Source organism: Juglans microcarpa x Juglans regia, chromosome 5S (assembly GCF_004785595.1).
Source record: "Juglans microcarpa x Juglans regia isolate MS1-56 chromosome 5S, Jm3101_v1.0, whole genome shotgun sequence".
Lineage (NCBI taxonomy): Eukaryota > Viridiplantae > Streptophyta > Magnoliopsida > Fagales > Juglandaceae > Juglans > Juglans microcarpa x Juglans regia.
In genome coordinates, this window is record NC_054603.1 from 3,924,730 (window position 1) to 3,944,590 (window position 19,861).

The 19,861-nt window shown below is 34.8% G+C and overlaps 1 protein-coding gene across 5 annotated transcripts in view; it reads left to right on the top strand.

Moving 5' to 3' along the window:
* Nucleotides 1–19,861, top strand: part of LOC121266783 (regulation of nuclear pre-mRNA domain-containing protein 1B-like) — a 47,548-nt gene that overhangs the window by 7,871 nt on the left and 19,816 nt on the right. The window contains exons 1-9 of one of the 5 annotated variants that reach the window (XM_041170601.1): nt 8,013–8,195; nt 8,442–8,486; nt 9,007–9,058; nt 9,597–9,719; nt 11,576–11,823; nt 12,325–12,480; nt 12,585–12,741; nt 13,589–13,728; nt 13,816–13,851. In XM_041170601.1, coding sequence (XP_041026535.1) covers nt 9,641–9,719; nt 11,576–11,823; nt 12,325–12,480; nt 12,585–12,741; nt 13,589–13,728; nt 13,816–13,851 — 816 coding nt within the window. In that variant the 5' untranslated portion in view covers nt 8,013–8,195; nt 8,442–8,486; nt 9,007–9,058; nt 9,597–9,640. Of the gene's footprint in view, nt 1–8,012; nt 8,196–8,441; nt 8,487–9,006; nt 9,059–9,596; nt 9,720–11,575; nt 11,824–12,324; nt 12,481–12,584; nt 12,742–13,588; nt 13,729–13,815; nt 13,852–19,861 lie in introns of those variants that run through there. The other 4 variants (XM_041170604.1, XM_041170602.1, XM_041170605.1 and 1 more) reach the window with 4 other exon arrangements.

A 19,861-nucleotide genomic window follows, 5' to 3' on the forward strand; every position in this document is an offset into this window, starting at 1 on the left:
CTAGGGAGATAATATTCCTGACAATTTCCGTCTGTCATGCTGGCTAATCGAAAAGTAATAATCATTTGGAATCACATAAATCACATATTCTGAGTATCATAATTTGCTAATTCCAGTTCAAACGGATCTTGAGAATCCATCAGATGTACCGGATGGTAAGGTGAATAATCTTGAGAATGAGAGGCAGCTTGATTACCCTGAAATTGCGAGGCCTGTTGGGAAGGAGAGGCCTGATGGGCTGGTGATAATGCGGGTTGCTGTAGTGGAGATAATTTGAGTTGTGCTTCTTCTTCATCGTCACTGTCTGATATTTGTGACATTGCTTCGGCTAATTTTTTCAAATCTTTCTTGTTTGTAATGGATGCTAATTTTGCTTGAAATCTGCTTCGTTGGACTAGGACTTCCGGAGTTTTTATAACTTTTGAAAACATTTTTAATACATTATCATAATTGTACTTTTTCCACCATTTGAAGGAGACTTGGCGGGCTAGGAACATAATAGTTTTGAGAGAGGGATAAGGTTTTGATGACGTATTCTCATTTCATAATCCAATTTAATTTTGTTTTGAGAAAGAAGAGCAGAAGTGGTGAACAATGGTTTATTGCTGGTGAACTGTCATTTTGTGAAGTAAAATTTCGAAAACTTTCTTGGAGGGGAAGAGGAAGAGGGAGAAACAACTTTGGAGTAGATTGGCAATTTTGGAGAAGCTAATAGTGAAAATGAATTGTAAGAGGGTCTAATGTTTTGCGGTAATGACCCCAATATCATATAAGGTCTTGGAGTTACAGAAGGATAAGGTGAAAGATAAGGAGGTGATGGCGGCCGCGCGTATGAGGATTTGCACTTTACTTTCGACTTTGAAGATGACATGATTTTCCCTGTAAGAATTCTCGGGATAGAAAATCAGGAAGAGAATTAGATTCTCCTTTAATATGCTCGATATCAAAATAAAAAATACTTAATATAGCTTGTCATCTGGCAAATATTTACTTAGCAGCCAGGGTTTTAACATCTTTAATCAAAACTTCCTTGGCTGATATATAATCTATTATAAGTAAAAACTTTTGATTCAACAAATCATATTGAAATTTGAAAATACATAATATAATAGTTAAAATTTCTTTTTTAATAGTACTATAATTCTTTTGAGTAGGATTCCAACATCCTGAATAGAATCGAATGATCTGTTCTAAATCAGATGATAATTTTTGTTTCATAATTCCTCCATATCCAATATCAGAGGCATCTGTTTCAACAATTTTAAAAGTATGAGGAGATGTAAGTCCTAAGCATGGTAATTTCTTAACATGGGCTTTAATTTGTTTTATGATATTAGTATGTTTTTCTGTCCAAGTAGGTGGATTCTTTTTTAATCTTTTAAATAATGGTTTACATAATGGCCTGAGAGATTGGTAAAAATCTGCAACATAGTTGAGACTTCCTAGAAATCTCTATAATTGATTTTTATCTTTTATTTCATCTGAAAATTTATCAGCAAATTCTATTGCTCTACTAATTGGTGTAATAGTTCCTTGATAGATTACATGTCCGAGAAATCTAATTTTTTCTTGAAATAATTTTATTTTTTATGATGAGACGACTAATCCATTTTGTTTGATAACTTGAACAAAAATATTTAGATGTTTCCAATGTTGTTTAATAGATAAAGAAAAATATTAATACATCATCTATATAAACTATCGAAAAATAAGTGAAATGAGTAAATATTTCGTTCATAATATTTTGAAATTCACTAGGAGCTTTTTTTAATCCAAAAGGCATAATATTTCATTCAAAATGTCCAAAGGGGACTGTAAAGGCTGTCTTATATCGGTCCTTTTCAGCAATTTGGATTTGCCAAAAGCCACTTTTCATGTCAAATTTTGAGAATACTGTAGCATCATATAATCGGGATAATAAATCTTTTTTATTAGGAATTAAGTATCTAATCCATTGTAATACCTTATTTAATGGTTTATAATTCTGCTTTTTTTTTACATAAAATACAGCACAACTTCATGGTGATTTACTTTTCCTTATTAATCATTTTTTTTAAATTATTAATTTCTTTTTTGCAGTATTCTAATAATTCATTATTCATTTGGATAGGTCTAGTCTTGGTTGAAATATTTTTTCTGAGAACTCTTTTTATAGGGTAATTCAATTATGTGTTGTTTTCTGTTCCAGAAGACATTGAGCAGGTTAGAGCATACTTTATTTTCAATTGTAGTCTTAAAATTATCAATTTTTTGGGTTAATAACGGGTCTTTTAACTGTTCTCGAATTTTTTTATATTTTAATTCTTATTTTAAGAAGTTTATCTGGTTTTCATTTCTTCTAATTCTATTTTTTGTTAAAAAATTAATTTCTTTGGTCAATGAGACTTTCTTTAAAGAGTTAATTTCTTTTGATACTGGGGGAATATGAATTTAAATTGAATTTCTTGTCCGAGTATTTTAGTAAAAATTCCTTCTTCAATTACAGAGAAATTGTAAAGTAGGGCAAGAAAGTGATTTCTTAATATTACTTTAGTATTAATATTTTTTACTAAAATGAATGTTGTTTTAAAACAAATTCCATTATTACAGATATGTGCATTGAATAATTTATAATTTATATTCAATTTTGTTCCATTGGCTTGGGATAATGTTTCTTTTGTTTTTTCAAAATATTTAGAATGTATTAATCCCTCTTGTATACAATTTAAGTCTGCTCCTGTATCTAATAGGGCAATTGTAGTGAAAGAAAATTATTGATTAATTGAAACTGTTATTTCAGCATACCATTTTTGAAAATTTATCTTATCAAGAATATTAATAAAATTGTCTGTTTCATCTTTTATAACTAATGTTGAACATTCTCCTTACTTTGTTTTATGTTCTTTATCATGAAGATTTTTTTCCCTTTTTCTCTATTTTTAATAATATAATTTCTTGTAATAATTGTTCATTTGAAACTTATAATTTAAGATTGGATGTTTTTAAATTTTAAATTTCTTGTTTTATCTTATTGATTTCTTATTGTATATCTTAAATCGTAATTTTCTGTTTGTCAGTTTTAAATCTTCCTATTATTTCCGAGAAATTCTAAGGTGTTGAGGATGACGTTACTGTAGTATTTTGATTATTAAATGTATCTTTTAGTTTTTCTAAGTAATCTTTTCTTTTTTAAGGGTTGTTGATTTTGTCTATTAATTCTAACATAATGTCTTGTTGTTTTGAAAGTACATTAATGGTTTTGTTACATATACAATTATCCTTATTTAGACAATTACAAATATGTACTTCATCTTCTTCTGATTTACTATTGGAAGATTGTTCTGAAAAACTTGATTCTTTTAATTGATAGATTTATTCTTCTTCTGAAAAATTATCTTCCTCTTCACTTGAATGTATTATAAAAATATATAATAATTTATCTTTTAATGCTTCAGATATGTCTAATTCATTAATTTGTTGTTTGATTTTAAAGTTTGATTTATAATGTCTCACTTTTCCGCATTTATAACAAACAATCTGCTTTTTATTTTTATTAGTCTTTTTAGGACTTTTTAGTAGTTTATTATATGTTTGTTTGTCTTTTATCTTTTTATAGGATTTTTTGTATTTTCGTTTCTTATTAGAATAATTCTTATAAACTCTTTTTTCTTTTTTGTGTCTTCTTGAGTGAGCTAATAAAGGAGTATAACCAAATTGTTCACAAAAGGTACCTAATTCATTTCTAGCAATTTTCTTTTATTTCTCCATTTGCTTTTTTAATCTTAAATCGTTGCACATAGTTAATCCAATTCTGTTAATTTTACTTATTATATCACCATATGTGAGATTATGAAAATCAATAGTACAATCTGATCTTAATAATGATTCTCGTACCTTTTGGGCGAAGTAATATGGAAGTCCGGCTATGAACTTTTCCTTCCAGTATGGCTGTTAGCAATCATTTCTGATCATAACTTTAGTTAGAAATACATCTTTATACTAACGGAAATCAGATAATTGAGGGCATTTTAGATTAATCAATAAATCACTAGTTCTTTCCTTAAATTGAACTGGATCACCAACAAAGTGTTTAATTAATGCATATATTAATGTGTTTACAACATCTTCTAGAGGTAAATCATTTTCTGTTTTAATCACTTGCATATTTTCATCATTTTTATAAGCTATTAATATTTGTGACCTTTCTTCATATGAAAGGTAGTGATCCCACCAACCTTTTAGTTGACCAGTAAACCCTGTGACAATAATGTGTGCTACTTGATGATCAGTTTTTTTATTACTTTTATAGAGGTTAGCTACCATAATCATTTCTTGAAAATGATTTAATATTTCGTACTCAGATAATCCGTCTATATTCCATTCGTATAATGCATCTGGTGTGAATGCAGATCTTACTATATGTTCACTTTTTTCGAATTGCATATCCGGTGGAGTAGGTCTAGGATACCAATTACGAGTAATAGAGACTTGATGTTTTGAATTTATAGCTGAAAAACTATTAGCATGATCTCATCTAATCTTGTTTATTTGTAGATCTAGATTTTTAAATTGATTTTTAATATTACTAATTTTAGAGTTAGATATTATAGGTGAATCTGTTTTGCTTAATACATTAATATGTGGTTGTTTTGAGGTGGTAGCAGTATTACTAATAGTTAGTTTTTCTAATTTGCTAGAGATCTGTTCTAATAAATTATTTTTGTTTTTGGAAAAAATAGGTTTTAAATGAGATGAGATTTCGTGGGGAACAAAAAGGGGTTTCTTCTACTTCTTTAATAGTGGGCTTTATAGGAGATATTTGGGCTTCAATCCTTTCTAATTGCTTACCCATAGTTCTTAGATATAAATTAGTATAATTGTTTTGTTGAATTATATTATCAAGGTTTTTATCAGTGTTTGTAATATTATATTTTTTTATTGGTGAAGCCAAAATTTGAGTATTTCTCTGATTGAACTTGATGACTTCAAAATGGGAATATTCTTCATAAATAATTTGATTATTCTCTCCTTTAATCCATTGGTTAATAGTCTTGTTTATGGTAGATAATTAATTTGATTTATATATCTCAAACCACGTAAAGAAATGTATATTAATCTGTATTCTCTCTAAATCTTCGTAATATTTTTCTTGAATAAAATCTCTTTCTATTTTTGTAAAGGTTGAGAAAAATATTATTCTTTTGCGACTATTTTATTCTTTCATCTAATCTTATTTAAGATATTCTTTGTTAATTTTAAATTCTTCTTTATTCAGGGTATATATTTGGGCATCATCTCCAACTACTTGAGAATACGTTGGAGAATAAGGTTCTTTTTCAGGATTATGAGAGGTAGATGCTTTATCAGGATGGCTAACAGTATATACTGGTGTATCAATAATATTTCCAAGAATAATTCTCCGAATCTGTGTGTCAAGATTCTAGGATCTAGTATCAAAAGATCTGGTGTCAAAATTTTGAGATTTATTTCGAGAGATTGATGTAAGAACAGATCTAAGTGTATGATAACTGGAGGGTGCTGGAGAAGAATAATGTGAAAAAGATCTTCTAAAAGGTTGAAAAGCTATTTGGACTGTCCCGTCCGCTTTTTGGTCTATATATTCAAGATTATCCTTAGAATTATTTTCTATCTTAGATATTTGGATAATATTCTCTAATTGCCATTCATTAGGAAGTGTAACTTGATTCCAATTGATTTGTTTATGGATTTATATACTAGAATTTTGTGTACTAGATTGTAATAATAATATATATCCTTTTGGACTAATAATAAGAGCTTGTGGTTCTAATGTTATTTTCATTAATTTGTAATGAATCCTATAGACTACTGTTAAAGGATGTGACCCTTTCATCATTTGATAACCATTTGTCTTAATATTTAATGTTAAAGCGTGTAAAATATTACCATTGAATAATGATAGAGAATAATTTGGATAACAATTAAAATAGACTGGTCATTCGAATAGACCGGATTCTACTATTCCAAGTAATGAATCATGAAAGTTATAATGTCTTCCATCTCTTAAGCAGAGCAATACTAAGGTGTTTAATCCATTTATAATTAGTGACTTTATAGCTACTTGTACTAGTCCAATATGAATGAAAGAATAATTTTATTTTTTGTGACGATTAATAGCTTCTTTTGTTAATAGTTGTAATGATTCATAGTCATTATTTAAACTAATAGTTTTCTCTACTGTTTTAATCGTATAATTTGTAAGAAATGATAATTTAGAAGAAAAAGTAGAGAGTTTGTATATTTGATTTTTTGGAACATCAGGAATTGTCCAGTCTTGTAGATTTCTTTCTATATCTAATATATTGTAATCTTCTTAATTGATGTTATCAGGCTCTATAGGGATACTAATGGTAGATTCGTTAGGTTTGAATAAAGAATTCATTGAAACAGGTTTTAAGCAAATATTTCTTATTTCCAAAGAAAAATAAGTAGATTAAGAACTTGAGGGAACACCACCGGGACCACCCTTATAGCCTTCTGGCTTGAATGGACTGACCATCGGTTTTTGATGGCTTACCAATACAAGCTTCTCAATATACATCATTCTCTTTAGCTATGAGTTATATTTGTAAAAATCTGTATCAGTGATTTCTTACTCTTTTTTTTTTATTTTTTATTTTTTTTAAAGCAAGTATTTTCAAATGATTTCTTATACTATTAATTTCGTTTCTTAGAAAAGTACAATCAGCTTCATAGTATTCTATTGCCGCTTGTCTACTTTGATATACATGATATTTAGTCATCATTAATGTATAATCTTGTCTCATCAATTGTTGTCGTCTTTTAAGATCTTTTATATTATCCATTAAGATTTGTAATTTCATTCTTAAATTATATTCTGTACATTTTAACTCATACAAATCACGAAAATCAGTACTATGAGCATAATATAAATCCAACATAAAATGTGTAATCCGAATTTAAACAATAACGGAAATAGCAGGAAAAAATTAATAAAATAGCAATAACAATATAATTACTAATAGCTCTGTTACCAAATACGTATATCTCAAGTATAATAATATTAAAATATTAATGAGAATAATAGGCGGTAAAATCGTAAAGGCGTATATCTCAGATATAATAATATTAAGATATTAATGAAAATAATAGACGGTAAAATTAGCCATAAAAAATGTTGTATTTGTATCATTAATCATTATTGAATGGTGAAAATATTTAATTTACACCCACATTCGAAATATGCACTCTAATAAATAGAATATTCACACATTTTCAAAAAGTTCCATTTGAATATAGAATCGGTTTTATCCCATCTCATTTTATTACTATAATTTTTTAAATTATCACATAAAATATAATAAACAATTCAATTTTTTAAAATTATAAAATAATAATAATATTAAAAAATAATATTTTATTTAACTTTTAACTTTAATTTAAAACCATCTCATTTCATTTTACTATCCAAACCCGCTTAAGATATTATGTCCACAAAAATAATGGAAATATAGACACAGTTTAACGTCATAAAATCAATCTGATTTTGGGCAGTTTTTGTGGATGACTAGACAAACGGTATTCATATGATTTGAAAATTGAACATAAATTGATATTGTTCAATAAATGAATAAACGAGAATGATTATTATCAATGAAAGAAATAATTAATTTTCGTTTATTTTTTTAACATGAATCTACGCTTTATTTAGAATGTAAATTCATCTTAATTTATTATTATAATTTTTTTAAATTTTAATATAAAATATAATAAACAGTTTAATTTTTAAAATTTTAAAATAATAATAATATTAAAAAATAATATTATAATAATATTTTATAATCTCAACTCAACACAACTCAACTCAACGTATATAAAGGTAAACGTAGTGTTAATATTTTGTTCACTTCCAGAAATTGTAAATTCGCCGTACACGAACTGGAGAGTCACCGCACGTGTCACCCGTGCACATCTGATTTATCAAATTCCATTCTCTTGCTTTTTTTTTTTTTTTTTTTTGCTTAAACAATCTAATTTCTCTCCACGACTGATTTCCACATCGGCCTCTCTCTCGACTATCCGTGCGAGAACAACGGGCTGTCTCTGTTCTGTTCTAGGGTTCCTGAGTCCAACAAATCTGTGTATTCAATCCCTGAGCCATTCTTCAGCTCTCTAATCGAGTGGAACTTTCTTCTTCATCGCCTACCTTTTCTGTGGTATAGCTCAACTCTTCAATCATAGTTCTTTTTTCCCCCTTCATTTTAACCTGATTCTGAATTATTCATTATTTGATCTTGAAATATGTGCTATGCGCTTTCCTCGTTCCCAGTTGCATATTATGTGACAAAACCCTAGGCCTTTGTTTCGGCTGTGGAGAACTTCTAGTGGAAATTCTCAAGGGAAAAATAACGCTTTTAAAAGAGTTGCAAGATTCTGAATCTTCTGCTTCAATTGTATTATAGGCTTTCCAGTCGTAAAACTAGCTAGTTTTCAACCAGTTAATTTAGGTAGGGTGCGCTGTGTTACTTTTTTTTTTTATTCTTAAAAATATTCGTTACATTAGTTTAAATGGTGAGGAATGTAAGATAATTAGTTCGATTTAAATTCATTTTACTTGTTTTCTTGGTAATAGAATGGACAATGCCTTTCATGCTGTGGTGATCCGTAAAATGAGAAAAAAAATAATACTAATCATCATATAGGCATCAAGTGACTGGAACCTTTTTTATTTTATTTTATTTTTTATATATATACTTATCGAAAAAAGTGAATGGAACTCCCTTTTCAATGGAAAATATTATGTGTTGCGTGTGATTCGCCGTGCTTTGATTGTTATTAACTTTTTGCAACATTTTAGAGTTAAGAGGCAAATACTGAGTCTGACAATCATCTATACACATATAAGAAAACTTCCACTATTTCGGTAAATAAATTGTAATTGCAATTTGGAATTAGTTGTCTACCGCTAGAATTTTCTGAAATTTTTCTTTGTGATTTCCCTGTCTTACTGTGGGATGTCTCTATCAGGTTCTTCCGAGGGAAGAGAAAGCTAAGAAAGGCTAAGGCATGTGTTTCAGAAGTAAGTTTAGAATTTTTATTGAAAATATGCTGTACTTTTTTTCCTCTTAATTAAGGAATTTGGAATTCCATTATACAATGGGGACTGTTATCCTGTAATTTTAAACTTGATCTGCATTCTACAATAAACTTTGCAGTATCTCTGTGGTATAGGCTGGAACCTCAGAACAATTTTCACATTCTCACTTGATGACAGTTTTTACTCTTCAATTTTACTGGGTATGGTAGCACCTATGACATACACACTAACCTTTACATGCACACGTTTTTGTTAATATTGAGCATGTGTTCTGGTGTGCGTTTTAGTTCACATGGTGTGATATGAAGCACGTACAATGACCCTATGTTTCACACCTTATTGCTTAAAAGAATGCTTTGTATTATCAATGTAAAGATGTATTTATTATGCATTTGGAAAATGATGAAAACTGCTAGCATTTATAAGTGATCGTTTTACCTGTTTTTGTTTCTGCCATTATTTTTTGCTGATAGTCTGGATTACTCTGCCACTTCTGAATTGTTACACTTTATTTTTTAAGGTATAGGACATCCCCATGATATGTAAAACTTCTTCAACGGCATAATGAGCAACAGCGAATTTGATGGACAGGTTTTGGCTGAGAAATTGTCGAAACTCAACAATTCGCAGCAAAGCATTGAATGTATCCTGCAACAAAATCTCAATACTTATATCTGAGTCGTAGTCATAACATGTTTCATGGTTGATTGCTTTTTGGTTTCCTGTGTGGCATTTGGCTATAAATTCACCATGCATATTGAATTCTTATGTAATTCCAAAATTTATTAGAGGAAGCATGACATGTTTCTTTTTTGTGGCAGAGTTAGCAATAGAACATAACTGAAACAAATATTTGCGGTATATCTTATTTTACCTACCAGAATTACTTGTCTCCCTTATATGTTTGGTTGTGACATCAGAACTGCATCTGGTTTTCCCCTAATTTCTGTTTTCTTCTTACTCTAAGCATGCTGCACATACTTTTGTTGAAATGATCTTATTTAGTATCATGGGAATCAATATGCTTTTGGTCCATGTTGTAGGTAGTATTTGATCTCAGGTTTCTTGTATGGGATAAGAGACTTTACAAAGCTAGCTAATTCCCATACTTTTTAGGCATCCAGAATATCATCTTAATATGTTTTCAACTGACAGAAATACCTCACCTTAAGCTACCTCTTATATTTCTATGTGAAGCTTGAATGCAGTATCTCACAAATGAATAATGGTTTAATTATCAAAAAGGGAAAACAAATTATGATTTTTTTTAATTGATTATATTATCCCTGCTAACAATGAGCTGAATGGATCTCAACTCGTAGTCTGGGTCTCAACTCTTAAGACATTTGGATGTTGAGAGTTTTTAAAAACCTCATGAATAGTAATGAGAAGTTTTTTAAAGGAGTTTTACAAGCTTTTGTGAAAGTGATGGGACCCATTGAGAATATTTTTGGATCGAAAATTTTTTTGGGAAAAGTTTTTATGGAGGGTGTAATAAATAACTAGAATTACAAAATGAGAAAAATAAAAAACCAGTAATCAAAGAAATAGAAAAAGCCTTCAAAGCTCATGGGGGGATGGGTGAACCCACCCCCTCACCCTGGCAATCACATGGAGCGGCTTGCTGGCCAGATCAGCCACCTCTGGGGCTTGATCCCAGCCAACCCATGGGTGGCCTCCTCCTCCCCCTCTCGGCCCCTCCTCCCTCAAGTGTGGAGGAGGGCTGTTTCTACTTTCTTTTTTAAAAATTTCTTTTTAATATTGCTTTTTGTAGAATTTTTTATATGCTTTTTTTGGATGCTTTTGGAAACCACTCTAACCATTTTTGCATTGTAGATGTTTTTGAGTGTTTGAGAAGAACACCGTCTAAAATGTCTCTGGGTTTGACATCCAAACAAACCAAGCAGCTGAGCCGTGAATCTGACATCCAAACAAGCTCTTCATAATTAATTTTCCTTATATTGCTTATTTCTATATTTAGTACTTTTGGGATTACACTTGATAAATTGAAGGTGTCGAAGTACCTCAATTCTTAACATAGTTTTTCTACCCTTTGACATTGCAAGTTCTGATGCTAGGAAGTAATTTTACAGTAAGATAAACCTGTGCTTTCAAAAACTAGAGCAGACCACAGTTCAATTGGTTGAACAGTGAATCAGGCCTCATTGCCAATTGGGTTCATCACTTGAACTGGATTGAACAGGCCAGGTCAATGGTTGGATTAGATTATACCAGCGAATGACAGCCAATGAACGCGTTAACTAGTCTAAATTTGCAGAATGGTGATTTTTTTTAAATTATTAAAAGTAGTTTGTTTTTTCTTTTTTCAAATACTCTATAAAAAGTACCCTAAAGGAACACATCTATAGAACTTTGTATTTTTCTTTTAATTATAATGAATGTTTATGTGATCAATAGGTTGAGCCAGTAGTTAAACCGGTGAGCTGGTTTATACTGTAATTTGGAGTTGTGGTACGTTTTTCTTTATATTTGCATCAGCTTTGTCTCGTTGGTGTATCTCTCATCGGAAGAAGGCAAAACAGATTGTGGAAACGTGGGCTAAATTGTTCAACTCTTCTCAGAGGGAGCAGCGTGTTTCTTTTCTGTATTTGGCCAATGATATTTTGCAAAATAGTAGGCGGAAAGGCAGCGAGTTTGTGAATGAATTCTGGAAAGCTCTTCCTGCAGCTCTCAGGCATGTTTACGAAAATGGTGATGAATATGGAAAAAAAGCAGTAACCAGACTGGTAAGGCTCTAATTAACTTTGAATCATCGTCCTTTAATTTCTTGTTTAATGAGTACCAGTTTGGGGATTCTAAGTATATCTATAATTTTATTTTTATTTTACTTTGGGCATGGTTTTGTAAATATTACAGTGACTTGCTGCCAATAAATGGCATCAACAGAGGTTTTTTTTTTTCCCTTCTTTTTTAAAAACTTTTAGGAGAAAATTTCCCTTGGCTCAACCCTTTCTTTCTTGAACTGTGCTCTAATTACATTGCCTAATGACTGTCTTCCAAATATATGGCCCCATGCAAAAAAAAGTTTGGCAAGAATTGCCATCGTATAATGGAGTAATTCAATTTAGTGTCCACCCTTCTGTATTTCATGCTGCTTCATGACTCATGAATGTTGCTTTCACTATGCATCTACTCTCATCACCTCAATCACTTCATTCATCGACTTATTTTTTTGCTGTTTGGGGGGGGGGGGGGTGATTTTGGGTTTGTCGTGTTTGCTTGTTTAGGTTGACATATGGGAAGAAAGGAAGGTTTTTGGTTCTCGAGGGCGGAGCCTCAAAGATGAAATGCTGGGTAAGAATCCTCCTCCCCTGTCTGTGAGTAATGGAAAGAGTTCAAATCCAATCAAGATAGTGAAGAGGGATGCAAACTCAGTTAGAATTGTAAGTACTTAGCTTGTGGTATCTAATTCTAATCTGTTGCCCTTTTGTCTGCATTTTGATATATATTGATGTTGGCTATGGCTTTTTGGTTATGCTAACTTCAGAAATTGGCTGTTGGAGGTCTTCCGGAGAAAATATTAACTGCATTTCAATCTGTTCTTGATGAACATCCTACTGAAGAAGCTGCCTTAAGCAAGTGTAATGCCACTGTACACCATTTGGGTAAAATTGAGGAAGATGTTGAATGTACCTTAACACAAGGTAAGATTTCAGCGGTAGGGTTTGATGTTTTGCATGCTACTTTATTCAAAAAGCTCCGCGTTCCCTACCTCACATGATGATGATTAAAGGCAAATGTATGATTTATTTGCAAAGTTGTTTTAATAGAATTATTGTCTTGAAATACAGATGCTGTGCAGTAGCAAATTAGAACTACTAAAATATAATTAAAGCTAGGCCCTATAGAAACTCTTATAATTGTGATGTTTAGTGACCTTGACTTGTGTGAGATATGATGTGTAGGGTATGGCACCTTTATAGGAGGGCCATGAAGTTCTTTATTTACTGAAGTATATATTTGTTATTCCAAGCAAGTAGAGGTACATCAAGAATCAATGCCGATGGATAAAGAAAAGCCATTTCCACATTAAAAAACAACAACAAAATCTTGAGCTAGTGCTTTGAAAAAAACTCATAAAAAAACTACAGCTAGTTTTTTGAAACCAGCAGTTTATCAAACAATAAATTGAGCCCCACAGTTAAGTTGAACCAATAGGACCCAAAGTTAAAGTTACACGGATAGGAACAATGTGAACTATGATTGCACACAGATATGCAAGTGCAGACAGAGAGAGAGAAAGAGAGCTCCACAGTTAAGTTGAACCAATAGGGCTTCAAAGTAAGAAATAGATGGATGAGAACAGCAACGAACAATGATTGCACACAGATATCCATGTGCAGGGGAGAGGGAGAGAATTTGTAGGTTTTGAACAAAAATGTTGTTCTATGTTAAAATATTTGTTCTAGCCTATATCAGTTTGTCAGACACGCTTGCGTGTTCTGCCAAAATGTATTGATTGGTTCCCCCTTTTGTGGATAATGACATCAGGAAATCAGCTGGGATCTACTGTAGTGGATGAGCTGCACGAACAGGAGGATATTCTTAAGCAATGTGTTGGGCAACTTGAGAGTGCAGAGGCAACTAGGGCTACCTTGATTTCCCAGCTTAAAGAAGCACTTCAGGACCAAGTAATGTTCTGTTATTTTTAAATTTTCTGTAACTACTAAGAAAATTGATCATTTATAGCTCTGTTCAAACAATCTAAATTTTTTCAGGAATCAAAGCTGGAATTTATTCGCAGCCAGTTGCAGGTAAGAATAAGCATAATCTCTCTATCGTCTCCTGTGAATTGTATAATTTACACATTGAAACCCTTAAATAATTTTGAAGCCTAAGATCTTCAACCATTTATTATGTGCTAATTTTATTTTATTTACCTGAAAAGACCCTTTAGTGCCGCGTCCAATCCATAAAGACCCTTCAGTTTTATGTTCAATCCTAGGAAAGATCCTTTTTAGCCAAATCATCCACTCCCATTATATATGTCATTAAATGAAAATTAAATATTGTATGCCATGAAATAGTGGCCTTCCAAATTTTTTTTTCTCTCTTTTTTTTTCCCCCCTTCGTACACTTTTCTGTTTTTCGTTTGTTTGGCTGGTAATGCTGTTCATGGGAGGTTGAGTGAGTGATTATTGCAAGTTTGAGTAGGACTACGAGCATGTTGAATGCTGTTGTTATTGATCGTAAGTTTTTTGAGGTAGTTAGATCTGGGCGATGGGTGAACATTACAGAAAGGGGGTGGAAGTTGGTGAGAAGTCTTCACTTGGAGTTAGGCTCGGCATGGTGGTTCATTAAAGCTTTGGAGGACTGCTTGAAGGTGGGAAGAAGGGAGTTTTATTCAGCTCACAGAGAAGGGGACAGGGGCTTCATAGCCCAAAGGTGTGCTAACTCCCTAGGGGCATTCATATCGTTGGTGGAGTTCAAACAAGGGGTCGGAGGAACAATATTCTCATTCCTGAAGGGAGAGATGGGAGGGGGTGAAGAAAACTGGTGGAGGTTTTGAGGGAGGCAGGCAGAGAAGGCCGTGTAGCTGGGTCGACTCCTCCAATGATGGTAGCGACGTCGGTAGCTCAACCCCCAAAGTCGTATTTGGAGGCTTTTCAGAAACCCAGTGCTCAAGGTCTTGCTAGTCTTGGTATGAGAGGTGCTATCGCCATATTAGCAGAGGAGAAGTGTAGGGGGTGGTGGCAGGGGAGATGTTGGCCTTAATAAGGAAAGTTTACTGAGGGCTCTGTCAGAGATGCAAAACCGAGTGATATGCAATATAACTTAGTTGGCTTGATACGGGTGGTTGAGGAAGATAAAGGAGAGGAGGTGATATGGGGCGTGTTAATACAGAAGGAGTCGAAATGGTACGTAGAGGGTGTTAATGGAGGGGATTTGGGCTTGGGCCAAAGGGCTGGGCCTGCGGAAGGATGTCTTGAAGGTCTGGGCTCGAGAAAGGAGTCTGGGTTTGCGAGAGGGCCGAGCTTGGGGAAAGGCCCGTTATGGGTGTGGAAGCCAGTGGGCTGAAACTTGCGTATCGGCATATCGGGGGACATGGGGGGCCTAGCACGACGGCGCTAGAGCCTGTTTCGACGGCGCCACCACTCACACAAAATGTCGCCAGTCCTGGGCTAGTCTTCTGGTGGTGCGCAGGAGCCGGTGATGTCACCGGAGAGGGAAGAGGGAGTGCTCGACATCCGTAAATAGAGAGGGTCTCTGACGGATTTTTAGGAGCCTGATTTTGAGGAGGGGGAAATTTTGGGGGGTTCTGGAGTGATTGTAGACGTTTCCTGGGTTACCAAAGTGAACCAGGTTCTAGAATGTGAACTGGTTGAGGAAAGCTTGCCAATGGAGGTGTGTTTAGGGTTGCTGATGGAGGAAGAGGAGTCACAGAACTTGCCGACGGAGGGAGCGGAGTCACTGGTTGAGGAAGATTTGGCGGTGCTGGAGAGGGGGAATGAGGTGGAGAAGGGGGAGGTGGAAGGGGACGGATCACTGATTCTTTTCAAGCCGTCTACATCAGAGGAGGAGTCCACAGGGGAGGATCCTTCACCGATATGTATCATGCCACCTCTACCTATTGATTGGGTATTAAAAAAGGTGGAGGAATTGCAGTGTGTGGTGGGGATTTTGTGTGAGGGATATGCTGACCAGTTTAGGGCTTTGTTAATAGCCATTGAGGTAGGGCATTTACAACAGGGAACAGGGCCAAAAAGAAGCAGGGAGTTGAAGCAGCTCGATTGGTCCATAAACTATGATGGAAAGGTGTGTCATTGGGTTGAGTGGGGGGCTGGGTGGGGTGCGGTTTCAACCCCACCCCTTGGTGCTGGGGCGGGGTAGGAAACCCTCCCCCCGCATGGTGCGGGGCGGGGGGCGGAGAGGGGGTGCCCCCGCCCCGCACCATGTGGGTAACACCCCTAGAAAGGAGGGGAGTGCAAGTCGTGGTAGGAATAAAGGGAGGGCTTGGATTTGTTGATAAATGCAGCCCAAAATTCTGATTTGGAATGTTAGGGGGTTGAATGAGATTACTAAACGCATTCGAATAAGATCATTGTTAAGACAATGGAAGATGAACATTCATTGTTTGCAGGAAACAAAGTTGAAAATTATTACAAGAGGAACTATTGAGAGTATTTGGAGCTGCCAATATGTTGGATGGACATACTTACCTTCAAAGGGGGCTTCGGGTGGAATTTTGGTCATGTGGAACAAGAGGGTAGTGGAGAATATTGATGAATTTGTGGGATATTACTCCGTAGGATGTTCCTTTAAGAATTCCGTAGATGGATTTGAATGGGCCTTTGCAGGGGTTTATGGCTCCAACTTGGATAGTGAACGACGGTTGCTTTGGGATGAGCTGGCAGGCCTATGTACTTGGTGGGATGATCCTTGGTGTATTGGGGGGGATTTCAATGTGACAAGATTTTCCAGCGAAAGATCGGGAGGGGGGCGACAAACTCAAGCTATGGTGGAATTCTCATATTTAATATTTGAACTAGAACTCATGGACTTACCACTCATGGGAGGTGACTATACCTTGTCTAACAACCAAGCATGTTCAAAGCTGGACCGTTTCCTCATTTATCCTTCATGGGAAACACAATTTCCAGAGTTATGTCAGAAAAGACTTCCTCGGGTATGCTTTGATCACTTTCTCATAGTGTTAGATTGTGTGGAGGACTTTCAGGCGGTAGAAGACTTTTCAAATTTGAGAATATGTGTTTTAAAGTGGAGGGGTTTGTGGAATTGGTTAGGCAATGGTGGGATTCATATCAACTAGAGGGCACCCCGAGCAAGGTCTTGGCTGGAAAATTGAAAGCTTTGAAGGTGAATTTGAAGACATGGAATGAACAGGTATTTGGTAATGTAACATTACAAAAGAAGAATCTCCTTCAAGAATTGCAAAGACTGGAGGGTGTGGAAGAAGAGATGAATGCAAAGGCAAAGTTGTCTCAGAGGTAGAAATGTTGATATTAATGGAGGAAATCTCGTGGAGGCAAAAGTCAAGGGCATTGTGGCTTAAGGAGGGGGATAAATGGACAAAGTTTTTTCATCAAGTTGCAAACTCACATAGGAGGTTTAATGCCATAGAGTCCATGACTATTGATGGAGGTTTATCGTCAGATCAAGCAGTAATTAGGGAGCATGTTGCTGGACACTTTGAACAACTGTTGACGGAACCGTATGCATGGAGACCAAAAGTAGATGGTCTAGCTTTTGAGGCCATTGATCAAAACAGCATGGTTTGGTTAGAGCGACCATTTGAAGAGGAAGAGGTACAACTAGTAATCAGAAAGATGAATAAGGATAAAGAGCCGGGTCCAGATGGCTTCGCTATGGCATTTTTTCAGACTTGTTGGGAGGTGGTGGGAAGGGAGATTATGCAGGTTTTACAGGAATTCGTTTTGTTTGGAAAATTTGAGAAAAGTTTAAATGCTACTTTTATTGCACTTGTCCCTAAAAAGGTAGGTGCAATAGAGGTGCAAGATTTCAGGCCTACTAGCCTTGTGGGCAGTATGTATAAGATAATTGCCAAGGTTCATGCCGACAGAATGAGCACTGTTATGGATAAGATTATTTCTAAGTCCCAAAATGCATTTGTGAGAGGTAGACAAATATTGGATTCGGTTCTTATAGCTAATGAATTCTTGGACAGCAGGCTTAAGTCGGGAGTACCGGGTATTTTATGTAAACTGGATATGGAGAAGGCCTCTGATAACGTCAACTGGAACTTTCTGTTTTATTCATTAAGTAGATGTGGTTTTGGGGAGATGGCAAGGGTGGATGAAGCATTGTGTGACAACGGCTCGGTTCTCAGTTTTGGTAAATGGTGATCCTGTGGGTTTCTTTAATAGTTCGCAAAGGCTACGACAAGGTGATCCACTATCACTACTCTTATTTGTGCTTGTGATGGAGGCTCTTAGTAGAATGGTGTCGGCTGCGGTTGAGGGAGGTTTTTTTTTTCAGGATTTTCAGCGGGGGCTGCTAATCATGGCTCCACCACTATTTCTCATCTCTTGTTTGCAGATGATACGTTGCTCTTTTGTGAGGATGAGGCAGGACATATTCAATCTTTGAAGGCCATCTTACTATGTTTTTGAAGCGACATCCGAATTAAAGATAAACCTTGCTAAAACAGAGATGGTTGTGGTGGGTGAGGTAAGAAATATTAGAGGATTGGCTAACATATTGGGTCGTGTGGTTTCTTCGCTGCCATTGAAGTATCTTGGTCTTCCATTGGGAGCAACTTTCAAAGCAAGACAATTTGTGAGAAGGTGTTAGAGAAATTAGAACGTAGGTTAGCCGGGTGGAAAATGCTATACTTATCGAAAGGGGGGCGAATCACACTTTTGAAGAGCACTCTAATGAGGAGAGGGGGGCTTACGGGGTTGGTGTTCTAATGAGGGGAGGGTATGGGGTGGGGTTGGGTTGTGGAACTATATAAGGCAAGGGTGGGGGGATTATTCGAGTAACACTCAGCTGTGTTTGGGGGATGGCAGCAGAATTAGCTTTTGGGAGGATGTGTGGGTGGGAGATTCGGCTCTTAAGGATCCTTATCCTAATATTTTCAGAATTGCACGAGATAAGGAAGTTATGGTGGCTGATGTGAGGGCAATTAGTCATGGTTCATAGGTATGGAATATCAACCTCACTAGGGAGGCACAAGATTGGGAAGTGACTGTGCTGGAGGAGTTCTTCAACCTTATGTATAACATCATTGTTGAGGTTCCAGCTGAAGACACAATGGAATGGAGACCTTCTAAGAAAAGGAAATTCTCTGTTCGCTCCTTTTATGATATACTTTCAGCTCAAACTAGGCCCAATTTTTTGTGGAAGAACATATGGAGGAGTAAAGCACCTCCCAAGGCTGCATTCTTTGTCTGGACAACAACTCTAGGGAAGATCCTAACCATTCATAATCTAAGGAGGGGAATTATAATTATGGACTGGTGTTGTATATGTAGACATAGTGGGGAATCGGTAGACCATTTACTATTACATTGTGATTTTACAAGGGACATATAGAATTACTTCTTTAGCAGCATGGGATTAGCTTGGGTAATGCCGGAAAGGGTGATGGAACTACTAGCTAGTTGCAGAGGGATCACAGGGACACCACAGATTGCAGCAGTGTGGAAGATGGCTCCTATTTGTATTTTCTGGTGTATTTGGCGAGAACGAAATGATAGACTTTGTGAGGATTGTGAACGTTCCTTGGAGGATTTTAGGAGATTTTTTTGGAAGACTTTATTTATGTGGGCCATTGCTTTAGAGTTAAATGGTCTCAGCTTCCATATATTTCTTGTAACAATTTTTAGTTCTTAATTTGGTGTACTCATATGTATACCTCCGGTGTACTTGGGTTATGCCTATCTTTATTAATACAACTACTTATTACTTATAAAATATATATATATATATATATATTGTATGCAATTAAAGTTAAAGTTATTAGATGAAAATTGAATATATTGAATTACATTAGTCATTTTCATTTAGGAGTCTTTTAGTTTAGGGAAGAGTATCATTCTTAACTTGGTGTTTTCCATTGAAATATTGTCTTCCCATTGACTCCTCATGTCTTGAGTTATTGAAGGGCATGTCTCTCTCATGTTTTCCCGTTGACTCCATTTTTCTGGTGCTTCTCGCCGGAAATAATCTTAATCTTCCTCCTCCTTTACCTTTTAAAATTTTCCTCTTTTCTTTATTCCTTTTTCATTCTCATCTCTTTCCTTTTTTTTTTCCATGTAATTCCTAGCAGAACTTAGTTTC